We start from the raw sequence: 21,351 nt of genomic DNA, 5'->3' as shown, positions 1-21,351 counted from the left end.
ATCATTTTTGGTTCAAAATTGCATATGTAACCACTATTCATTTGTACCATATCCTTTATAAAAAAATGCGTTCTTTCTGGTTCTGCATTAAAAAATTGCGGTTTCTATTTAAAAAACATATTGATGATGTCATATCTTTTTTTTGAGTTACCCTGTATATTTAATTTCTACGTAGAAAAACCCTAAGCCCAAGTTTAGAATACATCATAAGGTATGTTGTATTTAAAAATACACAAAGAGCATCTAAAAAAAATCAAATTGATATAAAAAAAAAAAATTGTTGAAGTACCTATACAAACTTTACCACTAGACGTGGCCTTTTCAAAGAAATAAGTGTCCCAAAAAAATATTAGACAGGTTGTATAATTTATTATCTCGTTATGTAGAACCAAAAATGTTACTTGAATTACAGAAAAATCCTTGCGATTAATAAGATTTTTTAAGATAAATCGTCATTTGGAAACAAACTTATAATATTAAATATTTAAAATTTCTAAATTATTTATAACTAATTTCAAATAATTTAGAACTATGCGCAATATCTGTTAAATTTAATTTTTTTTGTAGGATTATAACTTTATGTTCATGTATGTATAAACAATCCAGCATTTATTAGTATTACAGCAATGTTTAGCAATGAAGCATTTATGGTAACTTCGTGTGAGAAAGAATCATCGGATTATATTAAAATGTCTTACTTAAAAGTTTTTATTCTAATTAGTTTATTTTGGATATTTTTTTATACTCGTGCGAATTGCAAACTTATTAAACCTGAGATTAACCCTGAAATCAATTCTTTATGACCACAATCTTTCAGTTCAAGCAGCAATCAAGTTTATTCGAGTTTTCCCCAATTATAAATTAAAAATAAACACCTGTTTATCAATTCAGTTTACATAAGATGTTTTGCAGCAAACTAACTTTAAGGGTGGTTAGGTGAACTTCTTATAATGTAAGTGAGCCTCTAAGCTAATTAGCAACATTTTTTGTTATTGCTACACCATTAGGAAGGGGACAAACCAGAGAGAGCATAATAAATTTGAAATAGCCCTTAATTAAGGAATAATACTACGCAGTTTCTTGTAGCAAAAATTCTTTCTGATTTACCAGTTTTTTTTTTAATTAATATGTACCAAAAGGTCAAATGTTTATTGTGCTATCTATGCCGATGCCAACCTTACTAAAATATGACTTTATAAGACTATGTTATTAATATACCAATGGTTCACAAATATTATAATAAGCACAACCAAATTCTTCTACTTTATCTTTAATAAAACAGGAAAATAATTAAGTACAGCAAAATCTTTGTAAATCTAACTGACTGATATGTGACATTTAATTTTAATAAAAAAAAACTAAGACTACTTTTTTTTTAATCACAAACATTAACAGAAAAAGTAGGGGCCCTTTTATAAGACCCAAGTTATTAAAAAATATATAATACTATAACAAATAATTTAAATGGGTCTGTTTAGCAAATAGCGGTTGGCTTCACGTTTGTTCATACCATGAACATCCATAAATATCCTTAGGCACAGCTCTGGGACTAGAACTTTAACAGAATAACTAGTATTAAGATCCTTAGGATCAAACTTTTCCCGCATTAAAGCAATCATTTTATCAAGCTGCTCAAAGCTAAAAACTATAGTACTGGTGCTGCAGGTTAAATTTGCAGCAGTTTGGATATCCTGCACATTTTCTTTATCGTAATAGCGTTTGTGGCGGTCGGAGTAAATTTTTCCTGTGATAATTTGTGACAAAAACGTGATGTTATCTTCGAAATATCGATCGATATCTTCTAAGCTTAGGTGCTTACAATCTAACAATGGCAAAGGTTGGATATCTTTTACTTTTTCAGGGGTACACAACGATTTGAATAATGGTTCCCTTACATGCTGAGCTTCTTGTACTTGATTTTTATAGCTTGACAGTTGGTTTTGAGTTGTAATAAGTTCTTCTGCAGAAGGCAAGTGTGCACCTAAGGAAAAGTATTAAGTATTAAGACAGTTATATACCTGTTAGGCTTTTGCATATATAGAGGAAAAATAATTTTTGCAAAATATTCAAACTATCAATGACCTGGAACTATTTTAAATGGTAATATAAATATAGGGTGTTCCGTTGATCATGTTACAAACTTTTACGGTAGATATACGTCAAAAAAAAAAAGAAAATCAACATACTTTTCCGTAATCAACTTTAGCATTATTAATACAATAATTAATTCTGGTACTGTATCTTAATTTACTTTTAGTCAATTTTAACAAAAATACTGATACTATTTAGCCATTTTTGCTGAGAGCACCTTTTTTTATGCAAAAAGCACATGAGCATCATAATCTGATATCCAAATGGGCAGAAATTGAAGAGAAATGGGGTTCAATTTTGGTATAGTAGGTTCAAAAGAATAAACGTACTAATAATAATTTATGTCCCAAAATTAGTTGCGGTAGCCAAAATAGTTCCGAAGCTATAAAACGACAACTAGTTTTTAAAGGATCTTCAAAGAGCTCTAGCTCCCTTAGGAAGCATGTCCGGTTCCCCATGCTCATATGAACTTTTCTTTTTTTGACGTTTTCTATCTAGTGTAGAAGTTTGTAACATGATCAACAGAACACTCTGTATAAAATAGCCGTTAAACGGTTTAAGCCGTTAATGGTTATTCTACTTAATAAAAGTCCTTTGTCATCTTGGATGCACTATACAAATACCATACACTTACCATATTTTTGAAATGAATCTGGTTGTTTAGCTTTTCGTTTCCTAACAGTGCCACTAGGTTTCTTAGTCACATAACTAGGTAATTCATCACTACTAGCAGAATTAAACCTAGACAAAGATTTCTTTGGTCCTTTAGATTCACTACTCCCACTAGCTCTCAAAAGTGATTTGGTTGTTATATTTAATGGTGATTTAATTAAATTATCTTTAATTCCCCTTTGTTTCTTTTCCTCTATCTTCTGAACTGTTTTCTTTTTTGAAGTTTTTTTATACTTCTCATTAAGAAGTTGTTGTTTCGATTTTTCTGGTTCTGTTGGTTTTGATGGAGATTTGGTAAGCCAGCCTGATATCGTCGGTTGGAGTGGGTTCAGACCTTTTGAAATGATCTTGCATTTCTTAGGGGTTTTCGTCATGTTTTGAATATCCTATTAAAAAACAGCTAATTTTAAATGTATATCTAAGATTCGAAAAATATATGTTATGTTTTTTAGTATTAATTTAATATTAATACTAAAAGTATCCCTCTAATTTTCTTTTCTCAAACATTTCAATCTGAAACTTTATTTTAATAGCAACATAAAATATAGTACAATCCATAGTTATTAAAGTCTCTAATAAGGTTTGAACAATTCAATGTCACCCTTTTTATGTCTAAAAATTTTAAATCATCTAATATTTCAGAATTTTAGTATTACAGTCTTATATATTTGGGTTAAACATGAATTCTGATATATTATTAAAAAAGAGAGAAATATAAAAAGTGGCGTGAAAAAGTGGCACAGATAAATATTTACTGAAGTCATATGATGACTGTGATGAAATGAGAAGTACATCTAAAAGCCTTGAAAAAAGTAAGCATAGAGATTGGAAATATAAAACCTTAAATTCCATGAACATTTTAATCTGGAAACACAATATTGTTTTGACAGCTTTGTGTTCAGCTTTTCATAGGGAAAATACCCAGTCTTAGACTTCCTGGATTTTTTACAGTTTTTGAGACCCTTTTCATAAAAACTTTTGTTGGAAATGAATACAGTTTTGGTAAAATAACATAAATACAGTCTTGGTAATTAATCCTTCTATGGGTACCATCATAGATTTAAAGAGTTAAGCTTAGATGTAAGTTACAATAATAATAAATTAAAATCTAGGATAGTATACTTTTCTTAGCTGCTAATTTAAATTTATTTAGTGACATCAAATTAAAAAAATTAAGCTCCATACTTGTTAACAGTGGACGAGATTCTATTGACTGGGCAATGAACTAAATAAGATGTTCTACAGTGCGGTACATGCAAGAATATTTGATTTCGAGTGTGGCAAATAGATACATAAATCTTAAAAGTAGCCAGACACTCAGGACTCTTAATATAGTTATTCAAAGTATTCTAAGCAAATCACACATCATAATATTCCCTTCTGTCAGTTAAAGAATCTAAGCCAATATAAGACATTGTCAACTCATTAGTAAAATTTATTCCTGATTTTGATAGAATATAGCTAGAATATTTCAGAAACTTATTTTAAATCTTATTAATGATAATAAGATAAGAGATATCAATATTTATTAAAATCCCTACATGTCCTCTTAATGAATCCTAACATAGGTTAGCCCTATTAATAATTTCATCAAAGTGAGCAGACTAAGCCCCTCAAATCCTTCATTACACTAACTTCTTTAAGAATGACATTATTGATTGAATATTGCACTGGCAGATGATTTATTAGACGACTAACTTTCATAAATTTACATTTTTCTGGATTCAAAAACATCAGCCTGGCACCATGAAAAAACAATGTCAATATTTCTTTGCAGTTTTAATATATCATTCGGATTCTCACCTGCAGTAAATAATTTTTGGTCATCTGCAAATATTTAAAATCCACATGTAAGCGAAGTGCCTACGTCATTTATGAAGCAGATAAACAAAAGGGGGCCCAAATGGGATCCCTGGGGAATCCCAGATGTTACATTAAAAGGACTAATAATAATGCTTTATTAATAATAAATTCAAGATACAGATTCATTTACCAGTTCCAAAATTCTAATTTTATAATCTCTTTAATGTAGTTTTGCACCCAGACAACTGAATGGCTGTATGTGCAAATGAGAAGGATTAAGTTTGCTCTTAAATTTACAATGCTTCTCAAAAAAAATAAAACGTCCCTACACTTCATAATTAACTTGGTTACTATGACAAACAGAAGTAGATTAAATTTAGATAAAAATTAGAAAAAAATACATTATTGTAACCTGTTTCTGTGCCCATCAATTTATTATTTTATTAAACAGCAGTGCATTTTGAAATATAAATGTTTTACACTTTCTGCTAAAAATGTTAAGTTGTGTTATATTTCTGTTATTGGTATCACATTATATAGCTTTAGAGCTAAATAATTAAAAGATTTTAAATTTAAAGTTTTTTGACTGACCAGCACTTCTAAATGTCCATTAACATTTATTCTTGTCTGATGAGAATGGTTTATTTTGATTTTTTCTTTTTTATATGTATAGATACAGGTTGTTAGAATATACAATTTTTGAATATTAAACACACTATCATCATACAAGCTATCAGTGCTATATAATTGACTTTTTTTATAAATAACTTTTAGAATGTAGTTCTGCACAATTTGTAAAGGCCGTAGTAATAAAGTTTTATAGGTTCCACCCCACACGACTATAGCATAACGTAATAAAGATTCCACTAAGGATTTATATAATAAAATAGTAAGATTGGTACTTAATATCTCTCTTAGAATATAGAATTTATAAACCAACTTTCTGATTTTGGATGCAGTATTATTAATATGAGTCGCCCATTAAGATAACATATGTATCATGTATACTTATGGAATTGAAAGTTGGTCTATTTATTGTTTTTGGAGAGACGGCAACATACTGTGTTTTTTGGACATTATGAGATAGTTTAAAACTAGTCAACCATTCTTTTACTTTCTTAAAGCCCAATTTTACACAATCCCTTACTTTCTCCCATGTTCTTCCTTTAAATATTAAGGCGGTATTATCCGCATAGAAGATAGCTTCACCCTCAAGCAGCAGGCTGAGTAAACTATTTTTATATAAGATGAACAAGATGGGATAGAGGTTTTTGGACTACTTACGAAATTATTAATTTTAGTGTATTGTGGTGTATTAGATAAATAACTTTCAAAAATGTTTAATACTGTGCCTCTGATACCGTTATCTAATAACTCAATTAGTTTTGTATGGGGCACCACGATTCATCCACGTCTATAAATACCACGATTGTTTTTTCACTATTGTTCATGTTGCTATAGATATTTCATGTTATTTGATGTTGTATGTGGTGGAGCCTTCAGTAAAAGCATATATTGATTATTTGACAGTATATCTTTGTCTTTTTAAAAATTTTTGGCGACGTTACTCATAAGACTAATAAAGCGATAGTTTTGTATTTTGTGTGTTGGTCCTGATTTATAAATTGGTGTAATTATAGTTTCTTCAAAAGGAGATGCGACTATTCCAGTTTTGAATATTAAATTTATGATATATGTCAAAGGAGCAACCAGGTGCAAATGAAACGCTTTTATTAATTTTACAGATATTCCATCTTTTCCTGGGGCACTGTTTGTTTTTAATGTAGATATCAGGGTAACAACCTCTGCCTCTGTCACAGGATTCAAAAACATAGAGCAGCTTAACCATCCGTCAACCGAAAAGGTTTTTCTGGCGCTACAATTAGTTTTTTTAGCTCTGTTCCTACATTTATGTAGTAATCATTACAGAAGTTTGCCATTTCAATTTATGTTTCAAATTCTTCGTCATTCAGGTTTGTTATTTTCAGTTTTTTTAATTAATTTATTGAGGGTATTACGGTAGACTTTAAATTCTGTTTCAAGCACTTGGGTAGAGTTTTCCACCAATGGACTTTTTAGGTGGTCTCTTCGCTTTATAGAGGTAATTAACCCTTTTGTCCAATCCAGGAACGAGTGGAGTTTTTTTATTAGCCTTGGAATGCTTAATTCTGTTTGATTGATCAATTGAATTTATTAAGCATGATATAAAGGCTTCCGTTGCTTGATTAGGGCTCTCGAAAAAGATGTTGGATTTGTTATTAATAAAAAAATTATCAATGTATGTTTCTCTATTATATCTTCTTGATAAATAGTATGTAGCCAAAGCTTCCTAGGAGGCAGAGATAGTCATTGGACAAATGATTGCCACTGTTAACTTGTTGCCATCTGTAAGATAGATAGCATGCTATCCACTTCAGTAGGACACCAGGCAGAACGTAATAAGAAAGTTGTCTCAGCAACAAAGCATGGCTGACCTTGTCAAAGACCTCGCTAAAGCCGGTGTATACTGCACGAGTCTCATGACCCGTTTTCAAAGATAGACTAGGTAAAAAGATACAAGTTCGTATCAACAGAACGTCCAAGCGTAAAACCATGTTGCTTAGGCAATATTTTTTCTTGAAAATAGGCTGACAAAACCAACAGGACGCAGTGCTCCAAAATCTTTGGAATTGCGCATTAAATACTTATTAGGGGCTTACAGTTTCTAACATTGCTTCTCTCCATATGAATGGGTGTAATGTATGTGAGATTCCAGATATCAGGAAAATTGCCAGCCACTTGTTAAATATGAGATATAAGGTAATAGAGAGTCTGGGAGCAGAACTTTAAAAGTCTGTTAGAGATTCCATCAGGGCCTCTTCTCTTATTTAGATCTAGAAAGTTTAATGCCTTTTCTACTGCAAGGGCACTTATATTGCTAAAATTTACAGACAGAATTTTTAGCTCTATGTTTAAACAGTTCAAAATAATGTGTCGATATAACTGATGGGATTATTTTCTCAGGCAGCTAAAATTGTTATAGTCTGTCTCACTATTTTTTTGTAATACCTTTTTGATAAATTAAATTCTTAAGTTCCTTGAAAAAACTCTATGGAAATTTATTAGATGCTTTAAATACTTTATCAGAAACAAACAGATCAAAGCAAGAAAATTAGATTAGGTTAACTATACCATTATAATGGGTTAAACCTAAGGATGCAAACATGTCACAGAATGAAGTGTTTTTCACATACCAAACATTTGGAGGCAAGAATTCCAGAATATTGCCAGAATTGCACCACACAATGTTTTGAAGGTTATAGTCACCCATTACAATAACACTCTCAAATGACTCACAGGCATTAGAGCCAGTCAGCATGTAAGCCTAATAAACTGCCGCATCCTTAAGAGGGGCAATATAAACAGAACCAATACAGTATGTACAATTTCCAATTTTCACAAATACCCATATTTCTTCTACAGTGAGGTTACTAAGACCCAAAAGCGTTGATTTAAAAGAGCTATTGACAGCAATTAGTACTCCTCCTCCATGGTTTTTAGTACTGGTAGTAGAATTCTTGTCCATTCTATATATGGTGTAATGAACTTCTAGACTCTCATGTAGAAGTTCAGCATCACTAATAAGAGGGATCCAGCCAAGTCTCAATTAAGATTATTACAATATACAACTCAACTTGAGCAGAGGTGAATTTTTTTAAATTAATGTCCTACTGGAAAAGGAAGCCGTCGAAACTCCTTAACGACAGCCTTCTGGCCATAGGCCAGGTTCAAGCAACTCTTTTAAAAGATTCCTTAACGCAGATTTTAAAAGAGGCTACATTGTCGTTTTTGTCGAGAATATGACACTTTTTGTCGCTTATACACGGCACTATTACTATTATTGACGCCAGTGCTAATAGCTAACTGTTTGTCTTGTTTTCTAGCATGGACTGTACCAAAAATACTTGCAGGTTTATAAGGAATAGATTGATTGTCTGAGTGACATGCAAGCTGTTTATTTTTATTCATATTCGATGTTGATTGATGTTATGAAGAGAAACTTTTTGCCTGTTCATAGTGTCATGTCCAGAATGGAGTAAATTTAATGGAAGTTTTGAGATTAAGCCTCTTATAGCTTTTATTTCACCTTCTAACTTCTTCATTGCACCCATAAGGCTTTTATTTTCCGATTCAAGCTCACCTATTCATTTTTTATGGTTTAGAGTTTCGATAGTAGGGTTGGTTGTAAGGATTCCTTCCCTAAAAGAGACCTTTTGAGTTCTGAAGTTGTTTTAGTAATAATATTTATATCATTCATCTCATCGCCCTGTTACTCCCGTAACCTCCCCAGACACACTTAACGGGTTTTATTGTAGTATAGCAGATAACCTTCAACAACACCTGCAGCCATCCACAAGAGCTACTTAGCGACTGTAAACATTTCAAGCTCATTTTTATATATTTTTAGCTATTTTTTTGCAGAAAATATTTTTCTGCAAAAATTTCTTAACATGTCTGACTCTGCTCTATTGGTTCTGGTAGAGGAAATCAGCAGGTCTTGGCAGACAGGATCATTTTCCTGTGAGCTTAAAACAGCCAAAATTATCCCTATTTACAAGGAGGGTTTACCAGACGATCCTTCAAACTTTCAGCTTATTTTCCTTTTATCCACAATGTCTAAAATCATAGAAAAACTTGTTACGGGTTTATTAATGGTGGTGGAGTTTCTGCAGCAGTTTTTTGTGATTTGGTTAAGGCATTTGATTGTCTTGGGATTCTGCTGCGGAAGCTAAACCACTATGGGTTTAGGGGAAATACTCTATCGTGGTTTGAATCCTTCCTGCTTGGTCGACGTCAACGTGTATTTGTGAGATCAAATTGATCAAAGTATGAATCCATCAAATGGGGCGTTCCACAGGGCTCGGTTCATGCTTAAATCCATCTTGATTAAAAACTATCCTTAAGAATGTTCAAGACAGTTGATGTTGTTGATTGCAACAGCCTATTATTCTCGTCAGCAATTTTTTTGGGGATTCCTTATGATTTGGGATTGTGAATACTGTGTACTGCAGCTTTTTTGTGATTGGTAACTATGCATCTTTTAGAACTTTATTGTATGAAGTCTAATTTTAACATATTTTAATCTATTTACGTGGGTTACTTTTCTGTACTTAAGGTTATTTTAATTAGTAAATTAGAGTAACTGTATTAGAGTAACTGTTATATCAGTAAAATTTTTTAAAATTTTAATTATAACCAGTATTTTATGCTTTGTTTATGACATTTTATGTATGTTAAAACAATGAAGCAATATTTCATTTGATTTTGATTTGATCATTCCTCGGCGTCTTCATATAGTTGATTAGTTTTGGTTACCTCAGCTTTGATTGATCAAACCAAAGTTCAGTAGATACATTTTTATTAAATTTTTTTAGTTCATCATGTAACAATACAGTAAACGATGCCTTTAAAGTTCCAGTAAGCTCGTCTATGTTAAGATTTCGGAGCCGATCATTTTCAAAGGCCACTCGATATACTTTTTAAAATCAGCAATAGGTTTGCGTATGAGTCGCATGCAAAAATAATGACTCTGAATTTCATTTGCGTCACTTGGGCTTCAGATGTTGTCAGTTTTAAACACAATCTGCAGAAGCCTGAATTACAGAAATCACAATTAATTTTGTATTTAATTTTTTTCTCAGTGAACTTTTTACACTTTGAGCCAGACATGATCCATTCTCCTAGATTGTTGAATAACACCAAGATAATGACAGTCCAATTTATAGAAAATGTAGAGTAAAAGTACATATAAAAATGTTAAAAAGTTGTTGTTTTTACTAACGAAAACAACGAAAAAGCGGAATTCGTTGTTTTCAGCGGAATCCGGCGGCAAAGCGTTAAACAGCGTATTGCGCATAAACGACACCGTGAATATATTATATTAGCAAATATTGTTTTCTATCTGCAGCTCCATTGCAGATGTAAGCAGCCAGGTACAAGCACCATTGCACTTAGCCCATCTCTATGCCTATTGTGCACCTCTGTTGAAGGAGTAAGAAAGAAAGAAAGAAAATGTGCTATATTACGTAAGAATAACCTTGTATACAAGCATTCTACAAGCTAAAAAAACAAAACAAAAATACAATTTCAAAAATTGACAAAACAATTAACAAAATTAAACACAAGAAGACAAAACTTTTTGAACATACTTGAATTAAAGATAACTAAAGGGTTTTCCAATAAGGGCGGGTCGATGTTGAAATGGAATAAAACAAGCTGTATCTGAGATATTAACAAAATTATTTTTTTATTTGAAAGGCCAACTTATGCCATTATGTATGGAATATGACATCATTCAAATGTCCGCCGCGGCTTCTCACGGTGGCTTGGATTCGAGTCGTCCAATTTTCAATTACTCTGCTGCATAGATCCGGCTGAATTTAAGCGATGGCCTGGGTTATGTTGATTTTCAGGGCAGCGGTGGATTGTGGCTTATTGGCATAGACCTGGGACTTTAGATAACCCCACAAGAAAAAGTCTAGCGGGGTCAAATCGCAAGACCTTGGTGGCCAATTTACGTCACCTCTCCGAGAGATAACCCTGCCCTCAAATCGTTGACGCAGAATGTCCATCGTGTCGTTCGCTGTGTGGCACGTAGCGCCGTCCTGCTGGAACCACATGTCGTCTATGTCCATAATGTTCAATTCGGGCCAAAAGAAATTGGTTTTCATTGATCGGTACCGCTCCCCGTTGACAGTGATGGCCTCACCGACATTGTTTTAAATGAAGTACGGACCAATGACGCCGCCGGCCCAAAATCTGCACCAAACCGTAACTTTTTGTGGATGCATTGCCACCTGGTGAATCTCGCATGGGTTGGTGTCGTCCCATATACGGCAATTTTGTTTGTTAACGAAGCCATTCATCCAAAAATGTGCCTCGTCACTAAAGATGATTTTTCGGCCAAAATTAGGGTCAACTTCCAACATTCTGAAGCCCAGTCAGCGAACAAACGGCGTTCTCTATGGTCATTAACTTTAAGCTCCTGAGTCAGTTGGATCTTGTATGGGTTCAGGCCCAAGCCCCGACGCAAAATTCGCCAAGCTGAAGTCTGCGAAAGGCCAAGTTCTTGTGCACGGCGAGGAATCGACTGCCTCGGGTTCTCCTGAACACTTTCACGGACAGCGGCGATGTTCTGGATTGATCTGGCGTTCCTTTGACGTATGGGAGTTGGTTGATTGTTTAGCGAACCAGTCATCTCAAATTTGGCCACCAAACGTTGAAGAGTTGACTTTGAAGGGCCACCGCGCCTACCGTATACTGGACGCAAGGCACGCAATGTTTGCACTAATGAACACTCGTTTTGATAATAAACTTTTATCATTTGGACGTGCTGCTCAATCGTGTAACTTGTCATGATGATTTGGCATCAGTAACTGAATAATAAACCACAGATTTGATAGATGCCACCAAAACAACATGGCCGCCACAAACAGTCAACATCGGCCCGCCTTATTTGAAAAACCCTTTAACTTACTACTAAACCTATCATTAAAAAAGTCATCCAGGTTATAATATGCCTTAGCCAATAAAAGCGTCTTAAATTCTCTTTTAAATTTCTTAACATCCAATATATGTCTAACACATAGAGGAACATGATTGTAAATTTTTTTACTCATGTAAATTAATGAGTTTTTGGTAAGGGAAGACGTAGGAATAGGTAGGGGAACATCGTTTACACGACGAGTCAAATGGCCAGTGTCAGAGGGAAATTTTGTGAATAAGAGCAGCTGTTTCTAAGATAAAGAGCGAAAAAAAAGTTAGGATTTTTTCAGAAATGAAGAGGGGTTTGCAAGAATCTCTTAACTTAGCAGAACACAGGTATCTAACTGCTTTTTTTTGAATAACAAAGACAATGTTAAGTAGCCCCTTATTGGTTAAACCCCAAAAAAGCAAGCCATACCGAATATGAGATTCAATAAGTGAAAAGTACACTGAACGTGCAATCACCCCTCCCAGCTCTTGTTTTGCCATTCTTACTGCAAAACATCCAGAAGATAATTTCCTAGCTAAATGTAAAATATGATCTTCAAACTGAAGGCGACCATCAATGGTAATTCCAAGGAACTTGCAGCACTCTTTATTCTGCAAAAGGGAATGTTCGTCAAACATCAGACCCTGAACATCGCACTTAAACCCCATAATAGACGTCTTTCTTACATTAAACACGAGCCTGTTGGAAGCACACCACCCTGATAAAATCTGAAGGTCTTCAAGGATACAAGTCTTAATATAATCTGAATTTTTGTGGCTCCACAGTATGGTGGTATCATCAGCAAAGTAAACCACCTTGCCCTGCAGTTTCAATGAACTCAAGTCATCCACATACAGTAAAAATAACAGTGGTCCCAACACTGAACCCTGGGGAACGCCGCATTTTAGGGATCTAGAAGCAGACAAACGCCCAGACACTGTAACCTTCTGAGTACGATTTGATAGATAGGACTCAAACCATCGCAACGCTACGCCCCTAAAACCATATTTATCGAGCTTAGATAACAGTATTCCATGATCCACACAGTCAAATGCTTTAAATAGATCACAAAACACTGCCGCCGATGACTCTCCAGAATTCAAGGACACATAGACGCTCTCCAAAAAGCTAAAAACAGCATCATGAGTCCCTTTACCAGCTTGAAATCCAAACTGATTTGCAGACAAAATGCCATTATGGTGTAAAAAGGACAAAATTCTGCTTTTTGCAAGTTTTTCAACTATCTTAGAGAGGGTAGACAAAATAGAAATGGGACGGAAATTACAAGGCTGATCCAAATCTCCACCCTTATGAAGAGGGATAACCACTGCCTCTTTTAAACATGAAGGAAAAATGCCAATATGTAAAGAATTGTTTATGGCAGAAACTAAAGCATTTAAGGCTGAATCAGGCAAAAAGAGTAACAACCTCGAAGATATCCCATCAGCTCCAGATGATTTATGGTTTTTTAGGCGTTTGATTTCATTTTTTACTTCGGTAAGATCGACAGGATGAAAGAAAAATGAATGCTCAACCGACACTTCTTGAAGATAGTGTAAGGGATCAATGTTACTATGAATGCCCTTGAGCAAGATATTAGGTATATCACAATAATAGTCGTTTAAAATGTCAGGTCTTAACTCCGGTTCAGATACTTTTCTACGGCAATGTCTAAAATCATTAATAATCGACCAACACTCTCTTTGCCTATTTGATGACATTTTTAAGCGATCCCTATAATAATAGGATTTTGCTGCTTTAATTGTCTTTCTGTACAGACTACGGTATTTCTGATGATATACAAGGATATTTTCATTTGTGGTATATTTGCACAATTTAGTCAAAAAACGGAGGTTTTTAGCTGAAATTCTAAGGCTTCTTGTAACCCATGGTTTTCATTTCTTAGTTTTAAGCCTCATTTTAGGAAAGTACTGATTGATCTTATCACACAGAACTTGAAAAAATAAAGTAAGTGGCTCAGAAGCCATTTCAAGTGCATTCCAATTTAAAGAAGCTGTAGCAGCAGAAAAAGCATTGAAATTTCTCCTGCTGAAAATTCTTCCCATATAATGAGATGAAGATAATACAGTATTATATGGCATTTTAGCAAGAATAGCTTCATGGTCGGAAATACCAGATGGGAGTACTGTGCATAAAACGTCATCAAAATTTGTACAGAAATAGTCAATTGTAGTTGCAGATGAAGAAGTTATTCGTGTGGGAGAAAGAACGTGCATTTTCAAGTCGTAAGAATTTAAAATACTTAAAAGAGAAGTACGTGGCAAGGTTTCATCAGTGTAGTTGATATTAAAGTCACCAGCCAATATAACCTTAGAGTGTAGGGACAACTGGGATAAAAGAGAATCAAGTTTGTCCAAAAACATAGCAATATCTCCTGTAGGTGGCCTATAAACACAAAGAATATATAAATTAAAACGCTTACAGAAAGAAAGAGAGAATTCAAAAACATTCTCTAACAGAAGATTATCATACTTATCAATATTACAAAAAATCGTTTCAATTGTTTGCCTAGCCAAGATCATGGTTCCTCCATGTATAGATTGTTGACGACAAAAATTTGATATAGGAACATAATCAGATATTAAAAAACATTCACTAGGCCTCAACCAGTTCTCAGTCAGAAGTACAATATCAGGAAAATTACATGTGTCCAGCAAAAGATGAAGCTCATCCATCTTGTTTCTTAGGGATTGTATATTAAGAATAAAGATACTTTTCGAAGAGCTAATTTCAATCTTGTTAATATTAGATATCTAAACCTATTAACACCATCTACTGGTAGCTTGAGTAAAGTGCCGTATTCAGTATGTCGTGTTGCCTAACCGCTTGTAATATAAACTGTCAGTATTAAAAAAATAAAGTAGTAGTTGTCACGATCTTATCTGAACCGCGTGTCGTTTCATTTCAATCCCCAATTATCCACTGATAATTCAATAGGTTATGGGCCCAGGGCGATAAAATAACGAAGTTACGCGAGTTTGTTCAGTTTTCGTGCAGAAAACGGCTAGTTTTGGTCGAAAAACAGTATAGTTGTGCTGGAAAAGCGTCGCGCCGGGTCTTATTCACCGCGGTTTTGAAGTGTCGCAGTTTTCAAGATGGCAGCAAACAACTATTTGTCGTCAATTTCGAAGCTTCATGGCCGCGAAAACTACGAAGAATGGTGCTTCGCGATGGAAAATTTCCTAGTTTTAGAAAGCCTAAGTAATTGCATAGCTGGAACCGAGACCGATTCCGTGCAAGTGGCTAAGTGCAAGGCCAAGATTGTTTTGTCCATTGATCCTTCTTTATACGTCCATGTTAAAGAGGCGACTACAGCAAAAGATGTGTGGGATAAACTAAAAGATCTCTATGAAAACAAGGGCTTTACGAGAAAGATTGGACTTCTTCGAAGTTTAATTTCGTTGCGATTGGAAAACTGTAGCTCCATGGAAGAATACGTGAACCAAGTTATCGAAACGTCCCAGAAACTTGGTCGTACGGGGCTCAAGTTGGATTCCGAGCTAATAGGCAGTTTAATGTTGGCAGGGTTGCCTGAACATTTCGCTCCGATGGTGATGGCGCTGGAGCATAGCGGGACAAAGTTGCTCGATATGCAGCCAGATGGCAGCATATTCGCGACTTCCTCGTCAGCTGGTGCTTTTATAGGGAGCGCTGGGTTTCACAAACGTCAACAGAATGTAAATAAAAACAAAAATAAACCCAAGGAAAGTTGTGAAAGCACAAATTCTGTTAAAAAACGGGATTTAAGTGAAGTAATCTGTTACCGGTGCAGAAAAGCGGGACATTACATGTCGAAATGCCCACAAGTTGCTCAAAAAACGAACAAGGACAGTCCAAATCAAATTAAAAGTGCGTTCAATGTTGTGTTTTTGAGTGCTCAGTATAACAACATGGAATGGTACTTAGATTCAGGTGCTAGTGTACACCTTACGTATAGGCAAGATTGGCTTGAGAATACAAGAGCTCCATTCCTGAAAGAAATTGTTGTGGCTAACAGTACGAAGCTGCCGGTGCACAGCTGTGGTGATGTGAATATTTACACAAATGTGTGCAGTAATACTGTTGAAATTGAGGTAAAAGATGTTCAGTATGTACCTGAATTAACAACAAACTTAATTTCAGTCAGCCAGTTAATAGCAAGGGGCAATCATGTTGATTTTGGGCAGGATTGTTGCAGGATTTTCAACAGTAGGAATGTTCTTGTGGCTAAAGCATTTTTAAGTAATGGGGTTTACAAACTAGACACTACATATCCAGGAGATGGTTTTGCTGGACAAGTCACCAGTGGTGAAATTTGGCATAGGAGGCTCGGACATATAAATTCAACCTTCTTAAACAAGATGAAGGAAGGTCTAGTTGATGGCATTGATTATCCTGGTCGGGTGGAGATTGACAGGCAGAACTGTGTGGTGTGCTGCGAGGGTAAGCAGTCCAGACAACCTTTTAGTCATAAAGGTACCAGAGCTACAGGGGCGCTAGATGTCATCCACAGTGATTTGGCGGGGCCGATGGAGACACCATCTATAGGAGGCTCGAGGTATTTCTTGACCATGCAGGATGATCATACCCGTATGTCGTTTGTGTATTTTCTTAAGACGAAGGATGAAACCTTCGAGAAGTTTAAGGAGTTTCAACGTTTAGTTGAGAAACAGCTGGACCGGAAGGTGAAGATGTTGCGTACCGACAATGGTGGCGAATACATTGGTGGTGAATTCCAGAGGTATCTGAAGAGGCAAGGAATAGTACACCAAACCACAAACCCGTACACACCCCAGCAGAATGGGCTCTCCGAGCGACTAAACAGGACATTGGTTCAGAAGGCTAGGTGTCTTCTTTACGAGGCTGATCTTCAAAAGAATTTTTGGGCAGAGGCTGTCAACACAGCCTGCTATCTTAGAAACAGATCTATGGTAAGTAACTTACCTAAAACGCCTTATGAAATGTTTTATAGTAAGAAACCCAACCTAAGTCATGTCAGAGAGTTTGGCAGTAGAGCCATGACACATATTCTTAAGCAAAAGAGGGTGAAGTGGGACAGAAAATCAGAGAAGCTGGTATTGGTGGGATTTTCTGATACCACAAAGGGCTATAGGTTGTATAACCCTACTACAAGGCAAATATGTACAAGCCGAGATGTCCATATCATGGAAAAGAATTTGAATGGTGCTCGTATCCAGATTCAGGAGGAGACCAGCTCTACACTTAAAACACCTGTGCTGTCTGAGTGGGAGACTGTGGACGAGCTATGTGATGAGAGTGATCCGAGCTACACCCCAGATCAGGATGTTCCTGCTGCGGAGGAGGCTGTTCGGAAATCTGAAAGGCGCCGAAAGGCAAGGACATGGGATGACTTTGTCAGCTACTTTACAGGGAGGCCAGAGAGTTCAGTTCCAGTGGGAGATCCAGTGACGGTCCAGGAGGCTCTTTTCAGTCCTAACCGCAGCCAGTGGTTACGAGCTATGACCAGGGAAATGGACAGCTTTAGTGAGAACTGCGCATGGGACATTGTGGACATACCGGAGGGACATACACCAGTGAAGTGTAAGTGGGTCTTTAAAACTAAGTATAGTAATGACAATGATAATGTGACTTACAGAGCTAGATTAGTTGCCAAGGGATTTAATCAAAAACAGGGTATAGATTTCGATGAAACCTTCTCCCCAGTAGTAAAACATTCAACTTTAAGGTTGTTACTAGCACTGTCTGTGCAATTTCAGTTTGAAATAATCCATTTGGATGTTGTCACAGCCTTTTTAAATGGCAAACTGGAAGAAGAGGTTTTCATGGAAATACCAGAGTGTTTTGATAGTAAAATCAGCACAAATGATAAGAGTGTGTTAAAATTAAATCGTGCTATTTATGGCTTGAAACAATCTGCTCGTGTATGGTATAAAGAAGTTGAACTTGTACTTGTAGGTTTAGAGTATAAAAAATGTGATAATGAGTCATGTTTATTTATAAAACGTATAGGTAATTTCATTACAATCATTGCGGTATACGTTGATGATTTTTCTTTTTTCTAACTGTAAAGATGAAATCAATTTTGTCAGGGGTCATTTATCTAGAAAATTTAAAATCAAGGATTTAGGCCAGGTTAAACAATGTTTAGGCATGAGGGTTAGAATAAATGATGACAAAAGTGAAATCTTATTAGACCAAGAACAGTATATAAATCAGGTTCTAGATAGGTTTAATATGGGCGATTGTAAGCCAGTAAATACACCCATGGAAAAGGGACTTTGCTTTGATAAGCCAGATCCTAGTGTTTGTCAAAAGGAACTGCCTTATCAACAGCTCTTGGGTAGTCTTATGTATATTTCAGTATTAACAAGGCCAGATATTACATTTGCTGTCAATTTTTTGAGTCAGTTTAATAATTGCTATACCGAACAACATTGGAAGTGTGCTAAGAGGTTACTTAGGTATTTGCAGGGGACCAAGGGATATTGTTTAGCTTATAAAAGAGATAGCAATTATGACTTAAAGGGATATGTTGATGCAGATTTTGCAAGTAATGAAATAGATAGGCGGTCATATACAGGGTTTGTGTTTATGTTGTCTGGTGGGGCTATTTCATGGGAGTGTAACAAGCAAAAAACGGTGGCATTAAGTAGTACTGAAGCCGAGTATATGGCTATTACAGAAGCTTCTAAAGAAGCTGTATTTTTTAGGAATTTGTTATCTGAAATTCTCGATAAGTTTTTGTGCTTAAGTGTATTTAGTGATAACCAAAGTGCACAAAAATTAGCTTTGAACCCTATATGTCACAAGCGTTCTAAACATATAGACGTTCGTTACCATTTTGTCCGAGAATTAATTGCAAATGGTTTTGTAGAGTTAAATTACTTATCTACGGATGAAATGCTGGCGGATGTCTTAACAAAAGCATTATGTTCTGTAAAGCATGCTAGGTTTACGACAGAATTAGGCTTAGGTTGTTAGATGTTTACAGTGAACTTAGATTAAGTTGTGATTAATTGGTTTAGATAAGTGGGAGTGTTAATATTAGATATCTAAACCTATTAACACCATCTACTGGTAGCTTGAGTAAAGTGCCGTATTCAGTATGTCGTGTTGCCTAACCCCTTGTAATATAAACTGTCAGTATTAAAAAAAATAAAGTAGTAGTTGTCACGATCTTTTCTGAACCGCGTGTCGTTTCATTTCAATCCCCAATTATCCACTGATAATTTAATAAATCTTACTAGTAGAATATGAACTTGAATGAGATTCAAACTTCGTGGACATGTCTATAAAAAAGAAGAATTAAATTCATGATTAGTAATCAGTTCAGACTCATTAATTTGATGATTCAAAGACAATTTATTCGATGAAATATTAATTTTAAAATATTTGAAAATATGTGCATGTAATAATGATGCCAAGTCTGAACCAAAGTTACTGGCGTGATTAGACTCTAAAATCCCATACAGATTAATATAATTAGCATAAAAAGTACTTCAAGAAAAAAAAATCTTCTTTCGTAAAGTCCTTAACTAAATTTGATGCTGTTCTAATCACTTCACTGCTTGAACTGCCCGGCTTCAGGAAACACTGGACCTTGTAGTAAGCTTCAAACTTACTTAAGGCTACAGACATGCCGAAGATACATGGATGAACGCGGTGGAAGTCGAGGCTTACATCGGTAAAGGGCAGGACATACCGAAGATGCCTTCCTTTCAGTGTCCTTTGACGATTACTTTGAGAAAATCAACTTTAAATTATAACTATGTATAGAAGAAACAGTATTGATCACATGCCTTTAAGTGAAAAATGGTGACCCATTTGTAATTCCTCAAATCGCCAGTTTTCATTTCATTCTATAAACCAAAGGCAGTGGGCACCTAGGGGAATATTTTAATATATCTACTTTAGCTGAAAAACTGGTAGTGGTATGTGGTTTCATATGTGCAATCTCATAAGAAAATAAAGGTTTGTTTTGACATCGATGTAGGGACCTCGGCCTCCACCGAGGAGTTAAAAGTGTTCTTAGAGACTCGGTTTAAGTTACTATTTTTCTATAAGTGAATAAATTTTTCGTTTTTCTAAAATACGACGTGTTTTATTTGGGGTATGGTTGTACCCCTGTGTAGCAGATGCAGAGTCGGAAATAAGTGTAGCATTCCAGGGTTAAAATAATATGTGGACTGTAAGATATTTGTTCAGAATTTTAACCTAAAGTATCTTTTTTCAGAGTTTAAATGAATTTGACTAAAGAGCTTTTTACTAAGTGTGTAGGGTCCCTTTTTAGTCATTTATAAGACAGGCTAAAAGTACTCTATTCTAGCAGCTTTCAAAAATCTCTTTATTTTCTAAAGAATGTTGTTGCTCATAATAATATATAGACAAGTTCTTTAATTAATAAGATAAAATAGGTCAAGTTGTTCCTGCTTATGAGCTCTTAGAATTTTTTATGTATATTTAATGAATGTAACAAAAAGGTAAAAAGTAAGCACAGAAATAACCTTAAAAAGAGTATAAAGAGATGGCACACATAATAATACAAAAAACTCAAAGGATAGCGTAGCAAGGATAGCATCTCATAGCCACAATGACAATGTATTAGCCTAATGGAAAAAGACGCAGTGGGGAGTATCAATGTTAAGTCATACTTCATGGGCTAAAGCAATATATAAACTAATTATTATTAGATAATATAAAAAATAATTTTCACCCAAATTTGTTAAAAAAAGTTGAAAATACTTACTTGTAAATACTTATTCCGAGGCAAAAGACGTTTTGGGAATATAGAATAATTTACATATAGACAGTCGTTTCAAATCAATTACAATGTAAACAATACAATAAATTAAAAAATACAATAAAGCGGAATACATATACACAGAAAAGCGGGAATACTGGAATGAATAATGTAAACATGTCAAACTGTCATATGTTTTATGTCAATTAAAGGCTAGCATCCAAGAGGTTTATTAACAGTAATGAAATACGTAACGGAGGAACAGAACAAATTTTACAATTTCTAAACACAACTAGGTAGGAAAAGTGTATGCGGAAGAAACTATAACTACTAATATACTACCATGTCGCCAAAAAAGCTGTTTTATTTTTCGCTGGGAGACAAATATACTAGATACTTTCTATATAGACAAGTTCCATTCATGTACCTTTTTTAATATACGGGATGGCCAATCGAAACATTTAGCTCAACATTCCAGCTACTATTTATGGCTTTGAATATTAAAATTATTTTTTATAATATACAGGGTGTCCGGCGTATTTTTATAATA

General features: G+C 34.8%; 1 protein-coding gene across 1 annotated transcript; it reads right to left on the bottom strand.

Annotated features, from left to right (window-relative positions):
• Window positions 1-1,254: 1,254 nt before the first annotated feature.
• LOC126736396 (uncharacterized) lies at window positions 1,255-20,975 on the bottom strand. Its single transcript, XM_050440725.1, has 3 exons — window positions 20,808-20,975; window positions 2,726-3,149; window positions 1,255-1,981 (listed from the first exon to the last, which is right to left on the bottom strand). Exons 2-3 carry the CDS (start codon window positions 3,135-3,137, stop codon window positions 1,461-1,463), a joined length of 933 nt encoding a protein of 310 aa, XP_050296682.1. The 5' UTR covers window positions 3,138-3,149; window positions 20,808-20,975; the 3' UTR covers window positions 1,255-1,460.
• Window positions 20,976-21,351: the final 376 nt, after the last annotated feature.

The sequence above is a fragment of the Anthonomus grandis genome, chromosome 5 (genome assembly GCF_022605725.1).
Source record: "Anthonomus grandis grandis chromosome 5, icAntGran1.3, whole genome shotgun sequence".
Classification (NCBI taxonomy): Eukaryota; Metazoa; Arthropoda; class Insecta; order Coleoptera; family Curculionidae; genus Anthonomus; species Anthonomus grandis.
This window is presented reverse-complemented; position numbering and strand designations above follow the sequence as displayed.

Bases quoted from the DNA above. Each gene is read 5' to 3' on its own strand.
- LOC126736396 (XM_050440725.1), bottom strand. From the start codon at position 3,137: ATGACGAAAACCCCTAAGAAATGCAAGATCATTTCAAAAGGTCTGAAC. The intron at 1,982-2,725 runs GTAAGTGTATGG...ACTTTTCCTTAG, and splicing joins AGATTCATTTCAAAAATATG to GTGCACACTTGCCTTCTGCA.